At 51.3% G+C, this 27,468-nt stretch overlaps 1 protein-coding gene across 1 annotated transcript; it reads right to left on the reverse strand.

The window, feature by feature from the left end:
- Positions 1-1,853: 1,853 nt before the first annotated feature.
- BPIFB1 (BPI fold containing family B member 1) lies at positions 1,854-25,486 on the reverse strand. The gene is given in 17 exon segments (XM_027558796.1): positions 1,854-2,024; positions 3,561-3,637; positions 4,602-4,665; positions 5,647-5,692; positions 6,160-6,227; positions 8,959-9,117; positions 9,576-9,629; positions 10,566-10,745; positions 11,738-11,823; positions 13,716-13,779; positions 17,570-17,651; positions 18,404-18,553; positions 19,542-19,572; positions 19,575-19,648; positions 20,323-20,458; positions 22,849-22,998; positions 25,372-25,486. Coding segments are annotated over 16 exon segments (1,419 nt in total). The 5' UTR covers positions 22,964-22,998; positions 25,372-25,486; the 3' UTR covers positions 1,854-1,991.
- Positions 25,487-27,468: the final 1,982 nt, after the last annotated feature.

A 27,468-nucleotide genomic window follows, 5' to 3' on the forward strand; every position in this document is an offset into this window, starting at 1 on the left:
GCTCCTGCCTTGGAGGTGTACAGGTGCTGCTTGTGCTTCAGGGTGCAAATTGGAAGGGGATTGGCACAGAAGACCACCTCTCTTCTTCTTTATGGGGGCCAGAGACCCTGCAGAGTGATGAGGGAGCAGAGAGTAGAGTGAGGCAGTATGGTGTAGTGGTTAGGGGCTGCTTGGTAGTCAGGCTGAGCCGTCAGAGCCTCAATGTCTTCACTTGTCAAGTGAGAGATCCATTGGCTGTAGAGAAGGCTGTGGGACTGAAGGTCTGTAAGATCCTTGCTCCTGCAGAACAAATGCTCATCTTGGTTTGGGTTCCCCAGAAGCAGAGCTTGAGACCAGGATTGAGAGTGGGTAGTTGATTTGGGAGGTGGTGCCAGGAGACATTGGTAGGAGAGGGGGAAAGTGAGGCAGGGAGGGAGACAGCCCATAAAAGTGTGTATCAAGCAAGCGACCCGTGGACACCTGGGGCTCAGTCCCTCTGAGGTGCTGTGGGAGCCACTGTGGAGAGGTTCCCTGCTCCCATGGGGTAAGATAGCAGGGTTACTTATCCACCAAACTCTAGGAAGCCAAGGGATCTGGGTGGTCAGAACCCAGGAGCCATGGCCATGGCTGTTTTGGACAAGTGCCCCAGCGTGGCCAGAGGTCCACGCCGCTCACCTCTGACACAGGATCTTGAGGCAGGGTGGCCATTTGTTCATCAGGACAAGATGTTACCAAAGACCAGAGGTCAGCCCCATCCTCCAGGCTCCGCGGAAACCTCACAACCGAACCTTGTAGGACCCTAGGGAGACAGCGGAGCCCCACCCCAGACAGGATGGAGATGGACTGTCTCATGTTCCTTGTGAATCGGGGCTCAAAATCCCAGGTTTAACACGACTTAGAAAAATAATGGAATCTGGTGTGTAGGATATGGACCGCAAAGCGTGGCTGGGGGCCAAGGGTGCGTGGGAAATGCAGCACAGGGCCTGAGTGTTAGCACCGTGTGGGCCTAGCCAAGTCCTGTTGGAGAAACGCCTTTCTGGCTGCCTTTCCATGTTTCGAGGTGTTCTTACAGCTGTTTTTACTGTGAAGTTGGGTAGCGTCTTTTCCTGAAACACCTGCCCGCCCTTTCCTGGCAGGCCCCCATGGGACATGAGCTCTGTGTGCTGGGATGGGCCCGAAGGCTGGAGAACAGAGGACTTATTGTCTGTCCCCAACCTACTGACATCAGGGGAGACAGGGACACAATGGCAGTCACGCACCGTCTCAGCTGGAAGGGACTTCAGTGATAAGACCCAACATCCTGGAGCTCAGGTAACAAGAATGACAATGCCGTCACCCATGGATGGCATTGTTTGAGCACTTCCCAGGTGCCGGGAACCATTTTCTCTCATTGCATTCTCACCACAGCTTTCCAAGGTAGGGACTACAATTCTCCCCATTTTACAGGGAAGGAAACTGAGGCCCAGAGAAGGGGAGCCACATCCCAGGGTCAGACAACCATTGAGGGGTCCAGATCAGAGCTCAAAGCCTGCCTCCAAGAGTCACGCTGTTCAGTGAGCCCTGGACTCGCCACATCACCAAGGTCAACTCAATATGTGTCCCCGCCAGACAGGTTATCCTAACATTGGTGGTCTAGAAACTGACATGGAAGGCAGGAGGTGGCAACTGGCTTTCTCATTCCTGAAACTCAGGGAGGTGGTCAAAGTCTTGGGCCTCATCCACATGTATTTTGATGTCACCAAGACATGGCTTGGACGTGGCCCTGATTGACTCAGATGTGCTCGAACATGACCTAGATGTGGCTCAGATGTCTGGTCCCTAAGCTTACCAGGGGGCAAAATGACCCTGAATTGGGACAAAGACACACTCCGGACTGCAAGATTCACAAAGTTTATTCATTGTAGGGAGGGACAGACTACAGCGCTGGCTCCCACACTCTCACTGAGACACAGCCTTCCCTGGAGGACCACAGTGCAAGTCTTCACTGGGAGAGAGGAAAGTGGGCTGAGGTTCTAAGAGGAGGCTTGGGTGACCACAAGGGCTTCCTGGAATTGGAGGAGAAAAGTCAAAAAAATTTTTTTTAATTTATTTATTTTATTTATTTGACTCCAGCGGGTCTTAGTTGTGGCCTGTGGGATCTAGTTCCCTGACCAGGGATTGAACCTGTGCCCCCTGCATTGGGAGCACGGAGTCCTAGCCACTGAATAGCCAGGGAAGTCCCCTCAAAACATTTTTTAACATCCTGCCCTGTTGTGGCTTATGGTGGTTTGTCCTTCACTAGGTGACCGCTAACATTGGGAGTCAGGACCCTGAACTCATAAAGGGTTCTTGGAAGGGTCAGAGTAGGAGGGTCTGTGTGTGACCAGTGACACCACGCAGGTGTCTGGGGCACGGATGAAGTACCCGGGCGCACAGTCTGGGCTTATACAGGACAAGCGTCTCCACTCCAGCAGATCACCAAATCTCGCAAGAAGTTTCGTCAAGTGTAGATTCCTGACTGTATCCATTGGGTCCTAGGCAGCTAACGTTTTTAAGAACACTCTGATTTTTCGGGGGAAACTAAGTGTGATGCAAGGAATGGAACCTATTAGATTCTCCCCCAAATTTCTACTATGATAATTTTCAAATATGTAGCAAAGTTGAAAAAACTTTATGCTGAATATTTGTATACTCACCACCTAGGTTCTACCGTTAACTTTTTTCAAACCATACTTGTTTGATCTCAGATCTATCCATTTATTCATTCCTTTGACTAGATTTTAAAATATAAGACTATAAACACGGTATCAGTGTGATGCTAGTCCTAAACAAAGGAATAGAGCAAAACAGGAAATTTGGAGAAAACATAAAAAAAAAAAAGAGTGAAATGATATCTTTCCAACCCAAACTGCCAATGATGAATTATGGTTTGCAACTTGATTTAAAAAAAAAAAAAGAAGAAGAAGAGAAAGTTGCTAAATGCCCCCTAATAAGAGATACATGAAATACACTAAGCTCTAGCCACCCAGTTATATGGACACCGGTTGCCCATCCAACATGAATTAAGTGCAGCATGTGTCTTAGATAAACTGCTTATGTGATAATTGAATCATTTTATGTAATAGTTCACTAGTGCATGACCTGTATATTCAGACATCCCTGCCTAGAAATAGGCAGAGCTGGATTTGAACCAGTTCTTTGGTCCCTGAGTCTAGACTTAGCCTCTTTTGTTATCATGCACAGTATGTGGTCATACTTCTCCATCAAAGCCAGCTGAAGTATGGACAGATTTTGAAGGTGGGCAGCTGAAAATAAGTCAAATGTCAACATGTCTTTGGAGACAGTTAATAAAGCCTCTTTCCCTTCCCCCTGCCTGAATGACAGGTAGGATGGAAAAGGCTGGAGGCACATAACCCCAGACTGGGACAGGCACCCTTTTCCACGTACAGACTAGGACACAAGGCCCTGAGAGGAGAAGGGACTTGCCCAACATCCCCATAAGTGACCTGGGGAGCTAGGATTGAATGCAGCCCCTATCTCCCACCCCAGGGCTCTCCCTCTGACTGTGCCCTCCCTGGGGGAGGGTGTTTAACTCCACTCACCTTGGTCAGAGACAATGAAATCGACTTAAATCCCAAGTTTTTCACCATTGACACTGGGATCCCAGATCTTAATTTGCCTGAAATCACAAATGCGGTCAGAGACTTGTGAGCTGGTGGTGGGGTTGGGCAGCTGTCAGTGGGCTCACAGTTCCTGCACGTGGCACGCCTGATTCAGACTTCTGCCTCTGCTTCCTGTCCTCTGGCTCTGGCATCCACCCTGCCTCGTCTCCCCATTCTTTGGCTCCAGCCCCAGCTTCTGGCTGTTTCAAAGGGCACCCTCACATCTCTCACATTCCTGCTCAAGAACCATCAGGGGCTCCCATCATCCACAGCAGAGGGGCTTATACTTTGAGATTTCTCGCTCTAATAAAACAAAGACATGAAAAAAGCAGGGTGGACATAGGTTACCAGTTCACCCACCCCCAGGACCTGAGGTTCAGTAAGAATAATCCCCCCTTTTCTCTTGGCTTCCTTCACTAGTGACACAAATAGTAATGCCAGCTACAGCCAACAACAGCAAGAACTGTTAAGCACTGGCTGTGTCAGGCGCCCCCTCTCTTCTCTGTAAAAACCTCTTCTTTATGCCTCTGAGGGACGTGTTGCTATTTCCCCATTTTACAGATGGAGAAACTGAGGCTGAGGATGATAAGGTAGTTTGTTCAAGGCCAGGTAGCCAGCAGAAGAATCAGCACGAGAGCCCAGGTGTATCAGAAGTCCATTGAGCATGCTCTGGTTGTTTCCATTTCTGTCTCTCTCCTGCTGTTAGCCCATGAGCCTGGGACATTGCCCACACCCTCTATGGATGTCTAAGTTCTGGTGTGAGGGAGCAAACTGGGCTGGGGTGTTGGAGATGGGAGAGCGCATTTCCAGCTGGATTGACCCGGAAGGCTTCCTGGAGGAGGCGGAATTAATTTGAACAAGGCTCTGAGGATAGGTGGAAAATAAATGAAAGGGGCCCCACATGGAGGCACAGGCAGGAGAGGTAAAGCGCCTGCCCTCAATGTCCTGGGGAGCAGGGAATCAGACAGCAAAGGGACGCACCATTCTCGTTTGGCAGCAGGATGGAGGTGAGGATCTTGGTGGTGATGTTGTTCAGAAGCTTAGGCTGTGAAAGAGAAATGGCCCCGTCACCCTGGCTGAGAGTCTGAAGTCCTCTCAGCCATTCCTCAGATGGGCACGGCCCTGCCTTGTGGTGAGGGCAGCAGGTGAATATGCTGAGTCTCAGATTCCCTGCTGGTCAGAGTTGCCAGGGCTCAAGGATCAGACATGCTGTGGGGGGAGCAAACCAGCTGGCCCTAAATCAGGCAGGTGGGGAGACTGTGGTGCATTCTGGGATGCACACCTGGCCTCCAATCTCTAAGGCTCCACTGCTCTGTTTCAGCAGAATTCTCCAAAGGAATTTCATCCTGTTTCCTGAGTTTTTGACTTCTCAAAGGAAGCCAGACGTCCCGATTTTCATGTGGAATCCACCCCATTAAAAATATTTAAGTGTATACCTGTGGCGGATTCATGTTGATGTATGGCAAAACCAATACAATATTGTAAAGTAATTAACCTCCAATTAAAATAAATAAATTTATATTAAAAAAAAAGAATTAAGAGGCAAAACAAAAGGGTGGAAAAATATGCCTCCCCCACCCAAACCAAGAAACAAATACCCCACCATGGCAGAAGAGAGGATTCAGACAACTTGAGATCTCTGATTCATTTTGACTTTCAGGGCAACTGAGGATTCAGGAGAAGGGGCTGCCCAGGGTCACTGAGATGAGTCTATATGAGCAAAATGTGTTATAAAATAGATTTGTTTTCTAATTTATGGTCAAAACTTTACAGAAGGTAAGTCTGTGTGTATCTGTGTGTTTGCGAATGTGTAGACTCTCAGCTGTATCTGGCATACAGTAGGTGCTCAGTAAACACTTGAGCCAGGCGGTTGGACTTTGTGGCTAAGATTGGGAAGGCTGGCCTGCTCACCATGGAGCTGCCTGTGGGGACCTTATTCAAAGCCATTCCTAGGCAATGTCTCCTTTTGCGGTGGATCATCCTGGGCAATCTCCTGCATCCCCAGGGAAAATCTGTTCATACTCACGTTGAACACACCGATGTCTGAGTTCATCAGATGGATCCGATCAGCTCTGCAAGAGAAGATGCCCATGAGGCTGGTCCCTTGGAGTCGCATCCATTCATCCATCCATCCATTCATTCAACAACTATTTACTGAGCACCTACCATGCACCAGACATGGCACAGGCTCTGGATACAGCAGGGACCCACATGAAACCCTGGCTTCATGAGCTTACATTGTAATGCCCTCCTACACTGGAATGAGCTTACATTGCAATGTGCGGGGGAAGCGGGGGAGATAGCAGGCACATGGTTGCCCAAAAAGCAGGCAGAAAGATCACCCCCCCGAGTGAGGACCATCGTGAATGGAGGAGACCATCCAGGCAAGGTGGTCTTTCCCTTTCTGCCCATCCCCAAGCAGCCTTCACGTGATACTCACACCCCAGAGGTTCAAGACACTGGGTGTTTAAAGAAAGCAGTGGTCACCAGGCAGACTCATTTCCATCTCCAGAACCTTCTCAGTAATTTTTGCATTTACCTGATTTCGTTAAAGCTGAACACAAGTAGGCCATCTTCGACGTAAAACTGAATGTCCGAGGAGGCTTCCTGCAACAAGAGAAACCCAGGACCCTTTTATTTAGAGGATTTTTGTCAGGGGTTGGGTGTGGGGCTCTGCACGGAAGTTCTGGGGTCAAGCTGACATGGTCTGAATCTCAGCTGTTGGCTGTGACCTTGGGAAAGGGTCTGACCTCTGTGGGCCTCAGATTCCTTCTCTGTGGGTACAGGGCTGTTACCTGTACCCATGCCCCAGTGAAAAGGTTGCGCATAGGATTGCTGCTGCTGACAATGATGACAGGAGCCAATGTTCACGGGAGCCCTCCTTGTGTGTCAGATGGTGTTTTATGAGCTTTGTCTGATTATCTCCTTTGATCCTCATGACTCTGTGAAATAAGTCCCATTATTATCCCATTGTAGAGGTGTGTAAACTGAGGGACAGGCCGGATGGTGACTGTTAACCAGTTATTATTATTGCAAAAGTCAGAAGCTGAGCCAGCCTCAAACACAGGTATATACATCCAGCATCTTGACCCTTAGACTCAGGTGAGCTGAGTACCAGGCTCCAGGGCAGCTGCACCCAGAGAACAGACTTCTCTGGCAGGCCTGGGCTTGGAGGTCTTTTCTTAATTTTTAATTCTTTTTAGGCTATGCCAGGTGGAATGCTTTTGAACTGTGGTGCTTGAGAAGATCTTGGGAGTCCCCTTGGACAGCAAGGAGATCAAGCTAGTCAATCCTAAAGAAAATCAACCCTGAATATTCATTGGAAGGACTGGTTCTGAAGCTGAAGTTCCAACACTTTGGCCACTTGATGTGAAGAGCCAACTCTTTGGAAAAGACCCTGACACTGGGAAAGATTGAGGGCAGGAAGACAAAGGGGTGGCAGAGGATGAGATGGTTGGATGGCACCACTGTCTCAATGGACATGGGTTTGAACAAACCCCAGGAGGTAGTGAAGGATAGGGAAGACTGGCATGCTGTAGTCCATGGGGTGGCAAAGAGTTGGACACAACTGAGCAACTGAACAACGCATGTGGAATGTGGGTCTTAGTTCCCTGACCAATGATGGTGGCCTTTGAAAAGTGCCTGCTATTGGCCATGGAAGGGAAGTCCCCAGGGAGTGAGGCTGGCTGGGGTCGGTCCCCTCTCCCTGCTTGTCAGGGGATCAGGGTATCCCCACATCCTCATGGGAAGCCAGGGCACCATGCACCCTGTAGCTGTGTGAATGGTGCCCACTGACAAGGCGTGTGGACAGCTTGCACAGGGCCTGCAGCCACCCTCCTGTAAGGAGAGGGTAACGTTGGCCTCCGACAATCAGGTGCTGTCCAGACTCCTTGGCTAGGCATGGAAGGCCTTGCTTATCCAGGGCCCAACCATGGATCTTGCCTCGTCTCTTCCTTCACCTTGTCCTCTGTAGGATGCAGTGGTGCCCCACTCAGATCCCCCTTTTTTGGTTGGGGCACCCATTCCTCAGCTGCTGAGTGTCGCTGCTGCTAACAGTTCCCAGCCGTTCCCTGGTCTGGGGACCTGTTTTTGCTGGGAGGTTATGTTCTTCCTACCTTGGGGGCAGTTAGTGACCAGTAACTGACAGACAAGGGCATACAAGAGGCTGGCCTTCCTGTTTCAGCCTGGGCTCAACCCCATGGCGCCACCATGCTCCAGAGCTCACTGTGGGATGAAGCAGAAGCCAGCTTCCAGCTGAGGCCACATCCTTGCTCAGTCCTTCTCCTGGGAGCTCTCCCCCAGTACAGCACTTTTCTAAGGGTCTTTGTCTTGGGCCTGTTTCTAGGGGTCCTACCTAAGATATCTTCTACTGGGCCTGTCCTTTGATGAGCCCACCCCCAGATCTTTATCCACAGGGTCCTTTTAAATGGAAGCTCTGAGATCTGACCTGCTTTGTTACTGAGAAAAGCAATTCAGAACTTACTTGGAGATGACTTAGTTCTGTTTATCTTTTGGAAGAGGAAGAGGAATTATCCCCTTTCCTTCTAGGCCTGTGGTTTGGATAGAGCCAATCCTAATCTCCCAATTTGGGATGTGTGTGTGTATATGTGTGTATGTCCCAGCTCAGAAAATTTACATATTTCATTTTTCTGGTCACGCTGATTGGTTCATTAGTAAGCATTTGACCCTAAGTCATCCAATGAAAGTCAGTTTTGGAACTTTTGCTAGAACTACTGGGAAAGAGAAGCTTTTCCATTGAGGTTGCCACGTTGACAGGTTATAAGCCTGATGTGGGTTAGGGGCACTTCCAAGAAGGGACAAACTGCCTGAGGATGAAGGCAACACAAGGAAAAACAAGGCTGCCAGATGGGAAGAGAGAAGAATGAAGATGACATTGTTTGAACACCTGATACAGCTATTCTGGAAACCAGCACTGACCTGGACTTTTCAGGTATATGCTGCTGCTGCTGCTGCTGCTAAGTCACTTCAGTCGTGTCCGACTCTGTGCGACCCCATAGACGGCAGCCCACCAGGCTCTGCCGTCTCTGGGATTCTCTAGGCAAGAACACTGGAGTGGGTTGCCATTGCCTTCTCCTTCAGGTATGTGAGCTAATGCAATTCCCTTTGTGCATGTGAATTAAATGTCTGCTTAAAGATTCTGACTAATTAAGAGTTGAGCCACCAAAGCCCCTGATTCTTGGTTCAAAATTCCCTTCCCCTAGCTCCGCGAGGTAATAAGAGTGGCAGAAAGGTTTAGCAAAGCAAGAGAGGGTGAACAAGAACAGTGAACAGGGGGATTCCCAAGGTTGCTGCCAACGTCTCAGACAACTGAACTCACGATGCCCAGGGTGAAGAGGGGGCGGCTGTCTTTATCGGTGGCGAATATTTCCAGCACGATCAGTTGGGCCACCTTGGCATTGCCCTGGTCCAGAATGAGCATTGGGGTCGTCTGACTCATGATCTTCACGATCTGTGTGGGCCCCAGCTGCGCTGCTGCCTGGAAGGACATCAGACCCACATGACACGTCCCAAGTGCGTCCCCATAGTCCACGAGCCCCATGTGGTCCCGTGAGACCTGGCCACTGCCCACCTTCCTGGACTCCCCCATTCCTCTCTGTGCTTCCTCAGATCCTGGAATAAATTGTTGTTCTGCCCATCTCACAGTCTTTGGTTTGGACTCTCCCTCCGTCTGGAATACGTTTTCCTTCAGGGAAGCCCTCCCTCATCTCCCAGGGTGGTTCAGATACCCTGGCAGTTCTCCTATAACCCCTAGAATCTATCTGTCCGTCACCACTAACTGTCCTGTTAGAGTGAAATCTCCATGAGGACAGGGAGCAGTGTGTTACAGTCACCAGTGCTGGGGGGACAGAGTGGTCCCACACCTCCCTCCCTCCCCAGATGCCAGCAGACAGACCACAGCAAACCCTCCAGGCTGCAGATGGCAAATGGACCAACCGTTTCGTCGATCACCTTGATGCTTGACCTCAGCTGGCGGGCTACCTCAGGAAGCTGAGGAAGAGAGGAGGTCAGAGCTGGTCAGCTGGTGGGGAGAGGGGAGACACACCTCCAGCAGTCCTGCTGCCGGGATCCCCCAAACCCCAGAGAAGCTGGGAGAGTCTGGTGGCCCAGTGCACGTGTCTGCGCCTGGTGGGAAACAGCCTCTGTGTCAGTGGCTGTTGGGAATGCAGTCCCAGCCAGCCTGAACGTTTACTGTGGATTGGTGGTGCCTGTGGGTCTGCGGGCAGCTTCCTGTTCTCAGAGGACACAGAGAAGCAACCCAGTTCTTACTAGAGTCGTGAATGTGGTTGCTGGTGACCACGCCCCTTTCCCTGTCATTCCAGGCCCTCGTCCTGACTTCTAATCCCCAAGAACTTGGTGATCTGTCAGCTGACTTCAAGTCCTGCCCTGCTCCCCTATCTTTGGGCCAACCCTGCCCTCTTCTGGGCCCCATCAGTCACCTGGAGGAGATGGCACACCCCAGTGGACTGGTGGTGGTTTTCTGTTGGGCTGGGTTAATAAGGATTCCGTGGCTGTGACAGAATCCAGGCTCAATAGGGAGGAGGGCCCTGGGAGATGAGCGATGTCTGCCGTGGGCCCTGCAATGGACGGCAGCCGTGCATTGCTGTCCCCGGGCCAGTCAATATCTAAGATGCCCTTTGGACAGAACTGTTATCTGATAGAGGAAGCAGGTGTTTCAGGTTCCAGGAAGGCAGAACGAGGACTGGTGCTGGATGCTACAGGAGGTTTTCAGCTTTCTCGTTATATATATGTCAGAGGCAGGCTCTGTTCAAGGAAGGAGTGAGCTCTCTGTTGCTGGAAGTATGTAAATTGATCCTGAAAGGAGGTTCCTGCTTGGGGAGGGGGGTCCTTATGCCCTCTTTGATTCAGGAAATCCCCATGATGCAGCAGAGCTGGCTTCAGGCTCTGTTCCATGCTGAGACTTACCACATAGTCCAACAGGACTGTGAGTTTTCCCGAATGGATCAAGGCAGCTATGATAGCGACCACCACATCCTTCCTCACGGTGAGCCTGAAAGGGGTCTGGTTCAGGGTGGGCAGATTCAGGGAATCCCCAGCAACATTGAACAGCTTAGTCACCTTTCCTTCTGAGTTGAACAACCTGGCCTGCAGAGACACAGAGCAGAGAGAACTCAAGCTCTACAGTGTATCTAGTAATAACCTAGAAGGAAATGACACCCTCCAGCCGGTTTCTCTTTTTGCAGTTGCCGCCAGGAAGCTTAGCCTGGCAGTCAGTGCCTGGCTGTTGTAGATGAAGGGCTATCTCAGCTACTTAGCAACACCGACTCCATCTGCACCCCTCAGGTAATCTCTGGTTTTTAAAAAATCTAGACGTCTTGTTTGGTACTTAGGTTTCAACTTCTCAGACACCCCAGAAACCCTTTAGAAGAAGAGAAAATTCAAGACTGCAGCAGAATGGATGGGAATGTTTGATGCTGCAGTTTTCCAGGGGTCCATGAAAACAGGTCTGAGGTTCCCGCTGCCTTGCTTGGCCTGGTTCCAGAGGGTGTCCAGCCCCCCATGTGGTGGGTGGCTCCATATTTTAGAAAGAACTGATGGTTACTGGGCGCCTCCTGCCTGCCAGGCCACATGTGGTATCGTTTCCTCCTCTCCTTAGTGACTGTGTTATTACATTTTACAAAAGAATTTGAGGATCAGAGAGGTGAAGAAACTTATCCCAAGTCACACAGCCAGAGAGTTTTGGAGCTGGAAGAGAAGTTTAGATCTGTGTGATCCTTCATGATGTGTCTGCATCCTGGGCTCTTGTTCAGAATCACCAGATATTTGAGGATTGTCAGGGGCTTGCCTGAGAGAAAGACCAAGAGTCCCTCCCACTCTGGCCCCTGATGGCAGAAATCAAGGTTGGAGGAGGTTGGGTCATTGGGGTCGATATTCTGTGTGTGGCCCGTACGCTGACTTTTCTTTGCCAGAACGGTTTATGTGGGACGTGGTCAGCTTGTTGAGACTTTTCTAAGTCTGCCTGTGTGTACTGTGACCCGTGTTTTCTCACCTGAAGCAGATCAATGGTCTCTGACTACTGGTGGTCAGAGAAGGGAAGGAATGTCCCCAGTTTCCCCTGGAGGTCCCATGATACTCACCCCCAGGATGAGATGGACAACACTGTGGTCGATGACAGGAGAAATAAAATCAAGCTTCAGGTGCTCAGAGTTGAGAGACATGGGCACTGCTCAGGGAGAAGAAAATTCTGTGAGGGTGGAGGGCAGTGTTGGATGGCTTGGTGGGAAGTTGCTTTTGGCTGAAGCATCATTTTTGCTCGGGGTGGGGCAGGTGTGTAGGGGCAGGAGCAGGAGTCATGATGATGCTGATAAGGACAATGATAAATATAATGAGACTTATCAAGCTGAGATTTATCAAGCACCTGGTAATGCGTTAAATTGTACACATGTTAGCTCATGGAATCCTCACAATAACCTTAGGTCCTGCTATGACCCTCATTTCACAGATAGAGAAACCAAGGCTCAGAAAAGTGACATGACTTGCTCAAGGGCATACTGTAAAAGGATCTGAACTCAGTTGGTCCTGTGTCAACATTTTGGTTTGGAACAAAACTGACCCATTGTTTATACCTCTCCACTTCCCCCACCAGTCTGATCCGTACCCTCCACCCTGGCAGGGTCTGGGTCTGCCCTAGGGATCCCTTGCGTCCTCCTCGGGATTCCCCACTTGGCCACCAGGTGGCAGTGGCATCTCATCTGCCCTAGCTGTTGGGTGGAGAATAGAGATCAGGGAGGTATGTGCGAAGTTCGTTGCTTAGTCTGCCTGCTTCTGGGAGAGCCTGTGGAGCCTGGGGAACCCTCCTGCTCTGCCCCTAGGGAACAGAGGAGCTGGATAGACTTGGGGTTCTTGCCCTAGTAGCTTTAGCTAGCCTCTTTCTGCCTCTGAACCTCAGTTTCCTCATCTTAAAATGGGGAAAGTGAAAGTGAAAGTCGCTCAGTCCTGCACGACTCTTTGTGACCCCATGGACTATACAGTCTCTGGAATTCTCCAGGCCCAAAATGGGGAAGCAGTAGGATACTTGCCTTGTAGATTGTACAGGACTGACACCTAGCAAAATCAGCTCACTCAGATCTGAATGAATCAGACTTGAAACTTACAGAATTGGGTTTAAGCCTTCCCCTATCACTAATTCCTCCTGTGAATTGGACAAATGATTTCATTTCTGAGCCTCAGTTTCCTTATCTGTTAAGTGGGATAATGATCGCTACTTCATGGAGTTGTCTGAGGAGTCAGTGAAGCAGCCCAAGGACTTGGCCCAAAGTGGGTGCTCTATAGATGCTGAAAACCTATTGATTCCATTCTCCTCTTCCCAATCCTCTCTGGTGGCTCTTTGAATGAGCCTCTTCAGATCCCCAAAGAGTAGATGGTAGAGTTTTCTTCTCCCCACCAATCCCCTCTCTGAGGGGGTCCAAGAATTCAGACTTTAACTGTGAAGGGTCTGAGGATACAATTTGTTTCTTCCCTTGATCCCTCTTCTCTGATAGCCCACAGTAGTCTCTGTATCATCCATCCATCCATCTATCCATCCAACCATCCATCCATCCAGCCAGCCAGCCATCTATCCATCCAGCCAGCCAGCCAGCCATCCAGCCATCCATCCATCCAGCCAGCCAGCCATCCATCCATCCATCCAGCCAGCCATCCATCCATCCATCCAGCACACATCTGTAAGCACATGCAGAGCATCTGCCATGTACCAGGCACTCTCCCATAAAATTTTAATCCTCAACAATCCTGGAGGCAGGGATGTATAAGCCCCCTTTTTCAAAGCCATGGAACAAATCAGTGGCAGAACAGGAATTTGAACTTGGGTTTATCTGGGCACACACTGGCTTACATAGAACCTTGCATGTATTATGTACTCATGAAATTACAGCTGTGGTGATATCCTGTCTGTTCATCCTGGGCAGAGATCAGATGATGCTTGTCCCTCTTGCTACCGGGCTGAGTTGCTGCTCAGGCCTGACCAGGGGAGGCTTGCCTTGGGCAGAGAGCAGAGGCAGTGCTTGGAGGTCAGCTCAGCAGTCAAGAAAAAAGGAGAGAGAGTGGTGCACCTACCCTTCGTCAGATTCAAGAGTTCCCCACGCATGTCCTCAAAGCCCGCCTTGAGCACAGGACACAGCTGCAAGAGCACAGATGCAGGGCCTCCATCAGCCGGGGTCAGCACCAGCCCCACAGTGACCCACACCCAGCTCACCTGGCTGAGTCCCGCCCCTGTACCACGGCCAGCCAAATTTTCACCCATGTGCTTGAGGACTCAATGGTGCGTCTACTCCCCCAACCATTACCACTGCTCAGAGATCACCACAGCTTCTGGTGTCACCTGGGATCTTTTGCAATGATTTGTCCCTTGCCCAGTGTCCAGGTGTGCCTGACCTGCCAGCTGTCCTCCCCATGAGACTCATCGTATTCACAAGAGCCCATGTTCCCATAAGAGGGAAATCCAGAATGTGTTCCTTCATTCACTTCTTCAGTCAACCCTTGGTACTGACTTCCTTGCATGTGTCACATTAGAACAGAGGCCAGAAAGACAGACGCAACCAGACTGGTAAACATTCTTTGTGGGTTTCTAGCCCCAGCACATCTCTTTGCCCCTTGAATTCTTCTCCCCTGAAAATTCCAGCTGTTCTCGGGAATTCCCTGGCAGTCCAGAGGTTAAGACCCTGGACTTCCAATGCAGGGGATGCAGGTTCAATCCCTGGTCAGGGGCTAAGATCCTACATGCTGTGTGGCTTGGCCAAAAAGTAAAAATAAAACTAAAACTAAAAAAAAAAAAAAAAAAATTCATCAGTTCTTGGCAGGGGTGATTTTGTCTCCCAAGAGACATTTGGAAATTTCTGAAGACATTTTCAATTGTCGCAGTTTACCGGGTAGTGTTACTAGCACCTAGTGGGTGGAGGCCGAGGATGATACTAAGCATCCCCCAGTACACGGGACAGCCCCCGAAACGAAGAACTATGGGGACCAAGTGTCACAGTGACAACCCCAGCCTCGGCTCTTCTGCTTGGGAAGGAAGTTAAACATTCACCTCACTTGATCCTGGGCCCCAAAGGCCTTGCTCCTTGCTCGAAGCAGCCTGTTTTCCAGGGCAGTGCTCTGAGACACTGTCATTTTGTCTTAGGTTAAAATTCACCAGTGAAGAACCTTCTGGTTGACCACCTTTTGCTACTTTTGAGAAATGACTATGTACTTTGATAAATGTTAATTTTTCCTATGAAAAGCCAGCTGCTTTGCCCTTCTCCAGCTGCTTTGCCAACCCTGAAACCAGGGAGGATGGAGGAGTTGGGCTCAGGGACTCCCAACATTCTCTGCCTGTTCCTCGTGGGAAAGGGGTTCCTGGCCCTCTCTGCACACCCTCTCGTAATTCCCCTCCCTTTAGTTCCACCCTTGGGCCTCGACCATGGTGACATGCTAAAATCCTCCTTTGGGGGAGCTAGAATCCTCTGAGATACCAGGGCCCCACCAGACCAATTAAATCTGAATCTCTGAGGTCGAGCCCTGATATCAGTATTTTAAAAAAGCCCTCCCAGGAAGTTCTGAAGGGCAGCTGGCATTGGGACCCATGCTGAAAGGGGCTTTAGCATTTTCTAGGTGGGCTCCTGCCACATTTAAACATGCTGCCCCTTTTCCCTTCATGCCACGTGAAATATTCACAGGAGGTAGTCTCAAATCAGTGATTCCTGGTGGGAAATCATGATGATTGACGGAAGGCCAGTTTTCTCAAATTGTTCACTGGATTTGGCTTTTCACCCTTAAAAGCAGATATTTTCTCAAATTGTTTCTCAGTTTTTCAAATTGCTCACTGTATTCAGCTTTTGACTCTTAAAAACAGGCTATTATGCAAAGAACATTTTATAATCCCAGGTTCTTGCTATCTTTTCTAGTGGAAGATATATTTTTAGCTAGTAAAGTATAATGCCAGTTAAAATGTGATTTTGCCGGAAGCTGGGAAAAAATTTCCAGCTGAGCCCTACTTTAAGAAACTGTCACCTTTAAGTAGAAGAAAAATTTCTTAAAAAAAAAATCTCACATAAGAAAAGCTAAGTTTTACAAAATTATTCCTTTCAAAAGGCTCTCTGGAAAGGTTTTAGAAAGTATTAAATAGGACTTCCCTGGTGATACAGTGGATAAGAATCTGCTTGTCAATGCAGGAGACACAGGTTCAATCCCCTGGGAGAATTCCACATTCTGGAAGCATATTAGTCTGTGCACCACAGCTGTTGAGCCTGCACTCTAGAGCTTGTGAGCTGCAACTACTGAGCTCATGTGCCATAACTGCTGCTGCTGCTGCTGCTAAGTCGCTTCAGTCGTGTCCGACTCCGTGCCACTCCATGGACGGCAGCCCACCAGGCTCCCCCGTCCCTGGGATTCTCCAGGCAAGAACACTGGAGTGGGTTGCCATTTCCTTCTCCAATGCATGAAAGTGAAAAGTGCAAGTGAAGTCGCTCAGTTGTGTCCGACTCTTTGTGACCCCGTGGACTGCAGCCTACCAGGCTCCTCTGTCCACGGGATTTTCCAGGCAAGAGTACTGGAGTGGGGTGCCAGTGCCTTCTCCGGTGCCATAACTACTAGAGCCCACGTGCCTAGAGCCTGTGCTCTGCAGCAAGAGAAGCCACCACAGTGAGAAGTCCATGGGCTGCAACTAGATAGTGGCCCCCACTCATTGCAACTAGAGAAAGCCTTCACACAGCAGTGAAGACCCAGAGCAGCCAAAAAATAAAACAAACAAATGAATAAAAATTTAAAGACATTATTAAATACGGTGAAGCTATTAAAACAGTTATGACTATCATAGAGTGGTATAGGAAATAGATATAACTTAGAGGATATCAAATAATACTGATGCTGAGTGCAGCCACATAAAAGTATGAGTGCAGATGGATGGACATTTGGAAAACAATATACAAAAGAAAAAATAGCTGCTAAGTTAAGGTAGGAGGATTATGGGTATTTTTCTCCCAAAGTTTTGGTTATTATATTGCGTTTTTCAGTCAAAAAAGTTTTACTATAAAAAATATATTAATTATCTGATAAGGTATTTTTAATCCCAGGAGAAGCATTGGTGTGAGCACATCTTGGAATTCACAGTGAAAATCAATGGTCATAATGGCAGATAAATCCAACTTATTGAGTTTTAGCTTATCTGTGACATATAAGGGACATATAAAGGGAGATGGACTCGTGTTCACTGACTCAGAAAAATAAATCCAACAAGACCTGCTGGGTAACAAGCCCCTGATGACACAACCAGGGTAGTGTGGGATCCTGGTGTCCTAGATAGAGCTAGCTTGGATCAATTTTTGAGAACCAACTGTTAAATTTTCAGGAATTTCTAAGCTTGGTGATAAACCTGACATTATTAAAAATCAAGTTGTATACACTTACAATTAAATAAATTATGCTAAGAGCAAAGTCAGCTCAAAACTCATTGCTTCCTAATTATTCTGTTCTATCGTACCGTTATCCATTGCTCTTGAGATTATATATGTCTATTGTATCTGCATGGTGGAAACACCACCCACTAATGTGCAGCCAAGCATGTCTTCCTGACCCTGCTCAAATGTTTGTCCCAATTTCTGTTTAGTGAATTCACACTAGTAGCTTGAAATTGGCAACAGAAGAGGTGTTTACAGCAGGGAAGTCAGTGAATGCTACAAATCAGGGCTTCCTTCCTCCAACCCCTCCTGAGTCGATTGTTAACAATTTATCAGCACATCACTGTCAAGGTCCCTTGGCTGTCTTTTGGCAGTTTCATTACCTTGACCACAAGGATCCACTGCTGAAAGAATGACCCAAGCCCAGAAACGTCCCACTCAAAGGAGACACAGGTCCCTTAGCACCAGCCTGCAGTTCCACCTCTAACCCACAGGGGGGCAGGCTTCACAGACCAGAGAGACGCTGACTCTACTTACCTCGCTTTTCACCAGTTTAGGGAGCGCTGGCGTCAGAAGGCTTATGACCTTGTCGGCTAAGCATTTGAGCAGGAAGGAGAGCCTTTGAGGGAGGAAAAGAGGGGAGAGATGAAGTGGGTCAGGGATGGTCACCTCTCCCCTGTGTTACAGAAGGCGAGACCAAGTCCAGGGAAGGAAGGAACTTGCCCGAGGCACAGGGCCTGTTGGAGACAGGGCTGGGTGTAGCCCCTGACCCTGGGGAAGATGGTGGTTCTCAAGGACACGGGCTGGGGTTTGTCTTTAGCAATATTATCTGGACACTGGAATGAAGGCAGTGGGCATTTCCCCCATTCTCCTGCTAAGGAGGGATGGAGGGAAGCATCCTGGCTTTGAGCAGCTGTTGTGTGCCCTGCACTCAGCTGGGTACTTGAGATCACTGCCTGATCTCATCCTCTCACTATGGAGGTGAGGCACGGGGAGGTGACTTGTCCAGAATGTTGCTTGGACAGTAAATGCGAGAGTTGCATTATGCTCGCCTGACTCCGTAGTTCAGACCCATGGCTGCACCCAAGCCTGCCAGTGGTGGTTTGGGGCCCAGAAAAGAGCCTCCTCTCCACTTTCAAATGTTTGTTCCAATTTCTGGCACGATGCCTGAGATCCCATCATTATTGCTTCACCCTTCAGCTCTCTTTGGTGTCACCGATTTCCTGAAAGGAGCCCCAGACCAGGAACCAGGAGGGAAAAGTCCCTTTCTTTCTGCGGGCCTCCGTGTTCTCCATCTGTAAAATGGGGCCAGAGCACCACCTGGCTTCCCTCCCAGGTGTGCAAGGGGCCGGGAGAGGTGGCGGCACTCACTTGTGCAGCAGGCTGACGCGCAGGCTCCCGCCGGTGTTGGAGCACTCGCTGAGGACCAGGCGGGCGTGGTCCTTCTCCCTAGTCTCCACGTGGATGATGGCTTGGGCCTCCACCTCCACATGCAGCTCCACAACGGTCTTGAAAAGGGGCCTGGAAGTGGAGGAGCCCCAGGCTGTGAGCTCCAGCCCGGCCTGAGGCCGGATCAAGCCGCAGTTGCTGTCCACCTCCGCCTCCGGCCTCTTGCTCCTCCCTTCTCAGGCTCCATGCTGGGCTCTCCTCGTCCCCTCATGTGTATACCTCACTGTGTCCCAGACTCGGTGTTTGGATTCCTCTTCTGATTTAAATCCTCTACACTTGCCAGCTTCCAAACTTACACCTAAATTCTTTCTCAAACGTCTTACTGGTGTCTCAGATTTAACGTGTATATAGACAGAGGAGCCTGGCGGGCTACAGTCCATAGGGTCGCAGAGAGTTGGACACGACTGAGCATCTAATACACACAAACTGAACTAGGGATCCTTCCCCAATCCCTCTCCTCTCTTGATCTTCCCTGCTTTGTTTTCTGGCCACTCCATACTGTCTTGACCCTTCAACCTCCCCACCACCCTATTCCCACCCCGAGCCCTAATTGAATCCATCAGCAAATCCTCTTGTGTCCTCTGAGACATATTTTGAATCCAGCTTCTTCTCACTACCTTCCTGCTCCTAAACCCTGGTCCACACTCTTATTGTCTCCTCCTGAATTGTTACAGTAGCTTCTGGATAACCTCCCTGCCTCCACCCTTGCGGCCCCCCAACCCCCCACCCCGCCCGCAGCAGCCAGGAGGCTTCTTGAAGAATGTGAAATCACCTCACGTCCCTCCTCTGCTCAGAGCCCTGCATGGCTCCTGTCTTCCTTGGGAAAACCAAGTCCTCACCTTGGCCCACAGGCCCTGTACGCCCTGACTTCCCGCCAGGCTGCCCCTCCCCTCCTTCCTTAGGCCACCCTGTGAACCAGGCAACTGTACTCTTGCCCGTGGGCCTTGCCCTTATTCTCCCCTCTGCTTGGAACTCTCTTTTCCTGCATGGAGGACGGGGGCAGCGAGAATGAGTGGAAGAAACTGTCTGGCTCGCGGTGCCCGACTCAGGGGACACTCACACGTTGAATCCAGCCACCACGTCCAGGGGGCCTTGACCATCAGCTGCCGGCCGTTGGCCAGGGGCTGCACCTGCAGCTGACCGATGCTGGCTGAGGTGACTTTCATCCTGGATGGGACATGGGAGGGTTGAGATTCATGCTTCATATTCAACTGAGCATCATCCCCAGACTGGTCCCCATCTTAGCTGTCCCCCAAAGTGTCCAGGTGGCAGCTGGACCCAAGCCCTGTCTGCTGACTCCCCTTGGCATGGTTTTGCTCCCCTCCTCCTCCACACTGTCTGGAACATTTGCATGGCTCCCCTCCTAACTCAGGAGATGAACCTGAGCTTCTGGGGCTCACCTGTAAGACCCTCTGTGCCCGGGCCCCTTTGACCTCTCCCTCTTGGCCTTGGGGTCTGAGCACCAGCCATTCTGACCCACCCTTACCCTTTGCCTCTGCTCAGCTCAGTCTCTCTGCCCAAAATGCCATTTCTTCTTGTCTCCTGGTGACCATGGAGTCATTGGCTCACCTGTCCCCACCACTGGGAAGCATCACCTTTTCTCTTCATCCTCCCACCCCAGGCGATTTTCCTCTGGGGTCTTCCCTCTTAGGGTTCCTGGGTCCCTCTTATGGTTCTTGGTAACTCCTCCGGGAGCCTCTGAAGGAGAGGCTTTTTTGGATCCATCCTTCACAGCCAGGCACAGAGTTGACACCAACCGACGCTTGTTGACCATGCAAACAATGTCCAGGGCAGAGAAGTGGGCAAAGAGCCAGCTCCCAGCTTGGTTCTGCTCCACTTACCAGAGAATATGCTTCAGGATGGATTTCACCAGGTTGCCGAAAATGCCCCTGGACGACTCCTCCTCCATGGCAGTGAGCAGTGGCAGCTGCTGCAGGGTGTTGGTAACATCGTGATTCTTCAGTTTCTGAGCCAGCACTGGAGACAGATCCCAGGGATTAGGGTCCAGCGGGAGGGGCAAGGAGGATGGCTTGGTGGGGGCTCCAGGCTGGGAGGGGACATCACTCAGGGCTACTTGGACTGGGACATAAGCTGAGGGTAGGGATGGCTTCATTCTGAGGATGATGGTCCAGATGGATCATGTTCACATGGAGACTGTGGCTGGGCATGGGCGGGACCATTCCCACCTTGAATATCGCCAGCCTCCGCCAGGAGTGTCGGCCAGGACACCTGGAACAGGGACCTACGTGTCTCTCTCATTATCCACTGGCAAACACTCCGAGAGGCAGGGAGCTCCTAAGGCCTTGTTTGGGGCTGTTTTGCTGCTGAAACGAACTTGCTAATGATACCCTGGCATCTGCATTCCATGGGCCTGTTGCCCGAAGAGCCCCAGGTGCTGTACAGAGGAAGAGCCGGGAGCCCTGGGTTCTGGTCCCTGCTGGACGTCTCCCCTGACGACTGGAGCCCATTTGGCTTGTGTGCAGAGCAGGTCAGAGTGCTGGAGAGCTGATGCTGAGAGTGGCATTGGAGAGCAGCCCTCAGCCAATGAATGACTGGTGGGAACTGGTGTATAAAGATCCTGCCTCCCTCCCTCCACCCCAGGGCAGGATGACTCGGGTGTGTGTCCCCCACCGTGTCCCAGAATCCCTGTGTGTTAGTGCCTCGCAGAGACCAAGCCAGCCTTTTAGCCTGCACTGTGACGATGGAGCTGACCCCCATAAATAAGCCTCCTTTGCCAGCCAGCGCACTGTTCAGTACTGTCTGTCGAGGTTCTGGAAGGACATGGAGGAGGAATAAGAAGCTTGGCCCTAGCATGCTCCTCTTGCCCAGCTCCAGTGGTATTACTTCCCAAGACTTCGGGCTGGGAGTTGAGTGGATTTCCTTGGGCAGCCAGTGACCCCCAGCTCCTTTCTAGGTAGTTGCCAGAGACAGCTTCCCAGTGAATCAATGGTAGTCCCTCCTGCAGAGAATTCCATTGGCTCCCCGGCAGGCAGTTCTCTGCCATCTGGCCTCAGCCTGTCAACCAAGGACCGACTCTGACCTGGGACAGTTCAGGGAATTTCCCCACCATTCTGGGAGCTTCAACCTTCTCCCCCCATGAGTTCTGGGGGAGGATTCTCCCCACCAGGTTTTTTCTGTACTTGGATTTGAGGTCCCTGCTGCGTCCCAACCCCTAGGGGATTCTTTGGCATTCTCTCTTTATTCCTTCTTAGCTGGTTTCCCAGTGTTTCAATTCTTGCCAATAATATCTGATACAAACCCATCTGTTGGGCTTACTGTGTGGTTTCTGCCTTCTGACTGGCCCTGACTAACGCACTTGCCCAGTGGGACTGAGCCCCAGTTCCCAGTGATAACTGGCTTGCCTTTACCTGACTTGCTTCCCGCTCTCCTGCAGCTGTTGCCTGGGATCACCTCCAAAACCACCCCCTTGCACACAGCTCCTCGACTCAGACTCTGCTGCTGGGAAACCTAAATGACTGCCCCTCTCCAAGCTCTTTCTGGCTGAAATTCCATGTGCTTGCAACTCAGTGTGGGCCCAGAGCATATGTGCCTCCCCCAGGAGTGCCTGGAGTTCTCAGCTCCCCTTCCATCCTAGGGGAGCCATCCTCTCTAGTGGATATATATAGCCACAGGTTATAGTGCCTTCCAGCTGTGTAGAACCCGGCCCATGCACAGGGCCACAGCCCAGGCCCACTGTATGCAGAAGGTTGGTCTCTGTGCTCCAGGTGGACCATTTTTGGTGTCACAGCTGGGCCAAGGATGCTTCTGAACAGCTAGAAGGCCCAGGACAGCATTCCCCCTATAACAAAGAAGTATTCCATCCCCAAAGTCAGTAGTGCTGAGGCTGAGAAGTTCAGCTGTAAAGGTCATTAAGTGGTTGTCACTTTCTGTCTTATTGGATGATCCTGACAACCTGGGGAGGGGGGAGGCTCTCTTGCAGAGGAGGAAGCCAAAGCTCAGGGAGCTGCCAGGGCCACAGAGCTGGAGCTTGATAAAGCTGTGCCTGGGGTGCAGGCAGCCAGACTCCCAGCTGAAGGGGCTTGCTTTGGAGACTAGTTGCATACTAGGTCTAACCCAGAGGAGGGGCTCTGGCATCGGGGTTTAGGCAAGAGCAGCCGGAGAGGCATTTGCATCAATGTATGTGGTGGCCGCATACTCCTCTGAGGGCTGTGGACCTCAGAGTGGTAGGTTTTAGAATCATGGAATTTAAGAAAGGGATCTTGGAATCATAAATACTTGAGATCATAGACCCTCCCAACCTTTGTAACTCACCTCGTCAAGTCTCACTCAAGACTTGGGATCCAACCGTGCCTTGTATACCCCTAGTGATGGGGAACTCCCTCCCTCCCTGGGCGGCCAAGACTTACTTTGCTTGATGACTTCTGTGCTGAGACTGAGAACCACAGGAGGGCTTAAGGTGGCTCCTACCAGGTTGGCTGCCAGCAAACCACAGAGGAAGGTGAAGGTCCACGGGTAGGCCATCTTCTTCAGGGTCGGCAGGTGGCACGTGGCAGAACCTGGGATGAGCACAGAGGGCTCCGTTAGCTGAGCAGAGAAGGCCCAGGCCAGGCCTGCCACACCTGGTGACTTGGGGTCATAGAGTCCCGGAGAGTCTGTTCAGTGAGATGGTTAGGAGAGTAGGTGCTGGAGCCTGACTGGGTCTCTGTGTCCTTTGACAATCAACTTAACCTCTCTGTGCCTCAGTTTTCTCATCTGGAAAATAGGCATCATGACTGCTACTTCATGGAGTTGAGATTAAATGAGATAATATCTAGAAAGCATTTAGCACCATGCCTTTTGTATGGTGGGATTCCCAGGTGGTGCTAGTGGTAAAGAACCTGCCTGCCAGGGCAGGAGATGTAAGAGATTTGGGTTTGATCCCTGGGTGGGGAAGAAACCCTGGAGAAGGGCATGGCAACCCATTGCAGTATTCTTGTCTGGAGAATCCCATGGACAGAGGAGCCTGGAGGGCTACAGTCCATAGGGTCACAAAGAGCTGGACACGACAGAAGCAACTTAGCATGTAAGCATGCTTTTGCAAGGTGAGCACTTGGTAAATATTAGTTATTTTCTTACAGGACATCCACCCTCAGTGCTCAGGACAAAACATTTCTGCTTCTGTTTTTTTTTTTCCCCACCCATCATTGTGGCACTTAAAGCCCTCAACCTCAGCCAATTTCCCTCCCTGGGTTTTCCCTCTTGCTCTATGAAGTTCCAGTCATTCCAAGCTGCCTGAAGTTCCCAGAACAAACCCTCCTCTCTCCCATCTGTGTCTTCACCCTGCTCTTCCTGCTTCCTGCAGTGCTGACCCCTTTCCTTATCTGCCTGCTGAACTCCTGTTCATTCTTGAAAACTCCACTCACGTGTCCCTTTCTCTGCAGAGATTTCCTTCTCCTGGAACCTGAGAGCCTGGACCATACTTGCAGAAAGGTCGCCCTGGGGGCTAGTGTGTGTCCAGGACAGGAAGTGCAGGCTGGAAGGAGATGAGCATTCAGGTAGGAGGCAAAGTGGTAGGAAAGCTGTTTTGCTTAATTCGCAGGATTCCCCCGACCAGACTGTGAGTTCCAGGAGGACAGATTGGGTCTACCTGCTCCCTTCTGAGTCCTCAGCACTCAGCATAGCACACAGTGCTTTAATAAGAGGTTGCTGAATGAATGAATGGCCCTGGGAGCCCTGGAAGAATTGGGGAGTGTGAGTTTCTTAAACTGAGGAGGTCTGGGCCATGGGAGCTGCTGTCGATTCACAGGACCCTCGTTCCTGAGTCTTGGATGCCTGAAGGAGGAAGAGAAGTGTCATGGGCTTGGGAGTCAGACAGACCCGAGTGGGAGGGCTGCCTCTACAACTTGCTGGGTGTTCTCAAGTAAGTGATTTGTCCTCTCTGTTTCCTCATCTATAAAATAAGGGATAATGATAACGATACTTACCTCGCAGGGTTGTTGGGAGGATTCAATGGGACCATCCCTTTGTATGACACAAGTGCCCGATGAGGGTTAGCTGTTATTCTGATAATGACAGTTATGGTCGCTAATTCTGGGGTCAGACGGAGCCACCTTGCAGTCAAAGCCAGGAGACAGAGGGGACGCCCTCCCTGCACTTGCTCCTTTGCCCAGGAAGCCCCCATCCCCACTCCATTGTCTTTTTGTTTCAAGTGTCTTGACCCTGTTTTCCCTTCATTATTAACTCACACTGCTCTGTCTCCTCTGATCAGAAGCTCTCAGGGGGGCAAGTGGATGGTTGCCTTCCCTCCTGTGGAAAATTGTCTTCTCTACAAATTCCAAGCACCATACACCCAACCCGCCACATTGCATCTTGCCTCCTGGCTTTTGCCTCTTTGACTATGCTGTCCCCTTTGCACGAGATACCCTTCTTTCTTCCTTTGTCCAGCCAGTTTCTACTCAGCTTCTCCACCAATGTATCACCTCTTTCAGGAAGCCTTCCCTGACTGTCCTCTGCCACCATGTCCCTGGGCTCTCCTTGAGCATAGCATGTTGGTCCATTCTGGGAATATCTTGGGATCCAGGACAGTTTGATAGTTTTGTCTTCAGAATCACCCCAGCCCAGGGCTGGCCATAGAGCAGCTGGTGTGCGTGGAGTAGGTTAATGTCACTGGGATGAGGTCAGGGAGAGATGGAGCCAGTCCAGTTCCCTCCTCATTGCTGTTTTGTCTTCTGGGTGAGAAAGCTGGACTCCCCTTCACCCCCGGCCCTGACCCTAACAGGGTCCTAATGGACTGAGAGGGGCCTTACCAGGGGGTCAGGCCTCTCTCCTGCTCCTGACCTGACCCCAACAAGTGTCTCTAGCTCAGACCCTTCCTGGTGACGTAGGCCCTTCGCCCCTTCCCTACACATTTACCTGGACACGCGGATTCCTCGGCCTGCTGCTCTCCTTACCTGGGCGCTGCGTCTGGAAACCCAGCCTTATATCCTGCACACCCTCTGCATTTGGACTGAGGTCTCCAAAATAAATATTTGTGGCATCTGGTAAACCACAGAGCTGCTGGGAGGCAGACTTGGTACTCCAGTTTCCTGATGTTTGGAGAAACAAGGATCCGGCTGACGTGAAGGATAAGGGTGGGGCACTGGGGCACATGGCAGGAAACTGGACTAGACAGCATGTGGCCTGTGCAAAGGGCTCCCTGCCTCCTGGGCAGCCACTTCCGTGAAGAGGGGCAGTGATGAGACCAGGGGCAGTGATGAGACCAGGGGCAGAGAGGAGATGAGGGGCAGAGATGAGACCAGGGGCAGAGATGAGACCAGGGGCAGAGATGAGACGAGGGGCATTGATGAGACCAGGGGCAGAGATGAGGACAGGGGCAGAGATGAGACGAGGGGCAGTGATGAGAACAGGCACAGGAATGGGAACAGGCACAGGGATGGGAACAGGGGCAGAGATGAGACGAGGGGCAGAGATGAGACCAGGGGCAGAGATGAGACCAGGGGCAGTGATGAGACCAGGGGCAGAGATGAGAACAGGGGCAGTGATGAGACCAGGGGCAGTGATGAGAACAGGCACAGGGATGGGAACAGGGGCAGAGATGAGACGAGGGGCAGAGATGAGACCAGGGGCAGAGATGAGACGAGGGGCAGAGATGAGACCAGGGGCAGTGATGAGACCAGGGGCAGAGATGAGACCAGGGGCAGTGATGAGACCAGGGGCAGTGATGAGAACAAGGGCAGTGATGAGAACAGGCACAGGGATGGGAACAGGGGCAGAGATGAGAACAAGGGCAGTGATGAGAACAGGCACAGTGATGAGACCAGGGGCAGAGATGAGAACAGGGGCAGTGATGAGACCAGGGGCAGTGATGAGAACAGGCACAGGGATGGGAACAGGGGCAGAGATGAGACGAGGGGCAGAGATGAGACCAGGGGCAGAGATGAGACCAGGGGCAGAGATGAGACCAGGGGCAGTGATGAGACCAGGGGCAGAGATGAGAACGGGGCAGTGATGAGACCAGGGGCAGTGATGAGACCAGGGGCAGTGATGAGAACAAGGGCAGTGATGAGAACAGGCACAGTGATGAGACCAGGGGCAGAGATGAGAACAGGGGCAGTGATGAGACCAGGGGCAGTGATGAGAACAGGCACAGGGATGGGAACAGGGGCAGAGATGAGACGAGGGGCAGAGATGAGACCAGGGGCAGAGATGAGACGAGGGGCAGAGATGAGACCAGGGGCAGTGATGAGACCAGGGGCAGAGATGAGAACAGGGGCAGTGATGAGACCAGGGGCAGTGATGAGAACAGGCACAGGGATGGGAACAGGGGCAGAGATGAGACGAGGGGCAGAGATGAGACCAGGGGCAGAGATGAGAACAGGCGCAGAGATGAGACCAGGGGCAGTGATGAGACCAGGGGCAGAGATGAGACCAGGGGCAGTGATGAGACCAGGGGCAGTGATGAGAACAAGGGCAGTGATGAGAACAGGCGCAGGGATGGGAACAGGCACAGGGATGAGACCAGCGGCAGAGATGAGACCAGGGGCAGAGATTAGACCGGGGCAGAGATGAGACCAGGCACAGGGACGAGAACAGGGGCAGAGATGAGACCAGGGGCAGGGATGAGACCAGGGGCAGGGATGAGACCAGGGGCAGAGATGAGAACAGGGGCAGAGATGAGACCAGGGGGAGGGATGAGACCAGGGGCATTGATGAGTCCAGGGGCAGAGATGAGAACAGGGGCAGAGATGAGACGAGGGGCAGTGATGAGAACAGGAGCAGAGATGAGAACAGGCGCAGGGATGAGACCAGGGGCAGAGATGAGAACAGAGGCAGAGATGAGACGAGGGGCAGAGATGAGACAAGGGGCAGAGATGAGAACAGGCGCAGGGATGAGACCAGGGGCAGAGATGAGACGAGGGGCAGAGATGAGACGAGGGGCAGAGATGAGAACAGGCGCAGAGATGAGACCAGGGGCAAAGATGAGACCAGGGGCAGAGATGAGACCAGGGGCAGTGATGAGAACAAGGGCAGTGATGAGAACAGGCGCA

This window comes from Bos indicus x Bos taurus, chromosome 13 (assembly GCF_003369695.1).
Source record: "Bos indicus x Bos taurus breed Angus x Brahman F1 hybrid chromosome 13, Bos_hybrid_MaternalHap_v2.0, whole genome shotgun sequence".
Taxonomy (NCBI): Eukaryota; Metazoa; Chordata; class Mammalia; order Artiodactyla; family Bovidae; genus Bos; species Bos indicus x Bos taurus.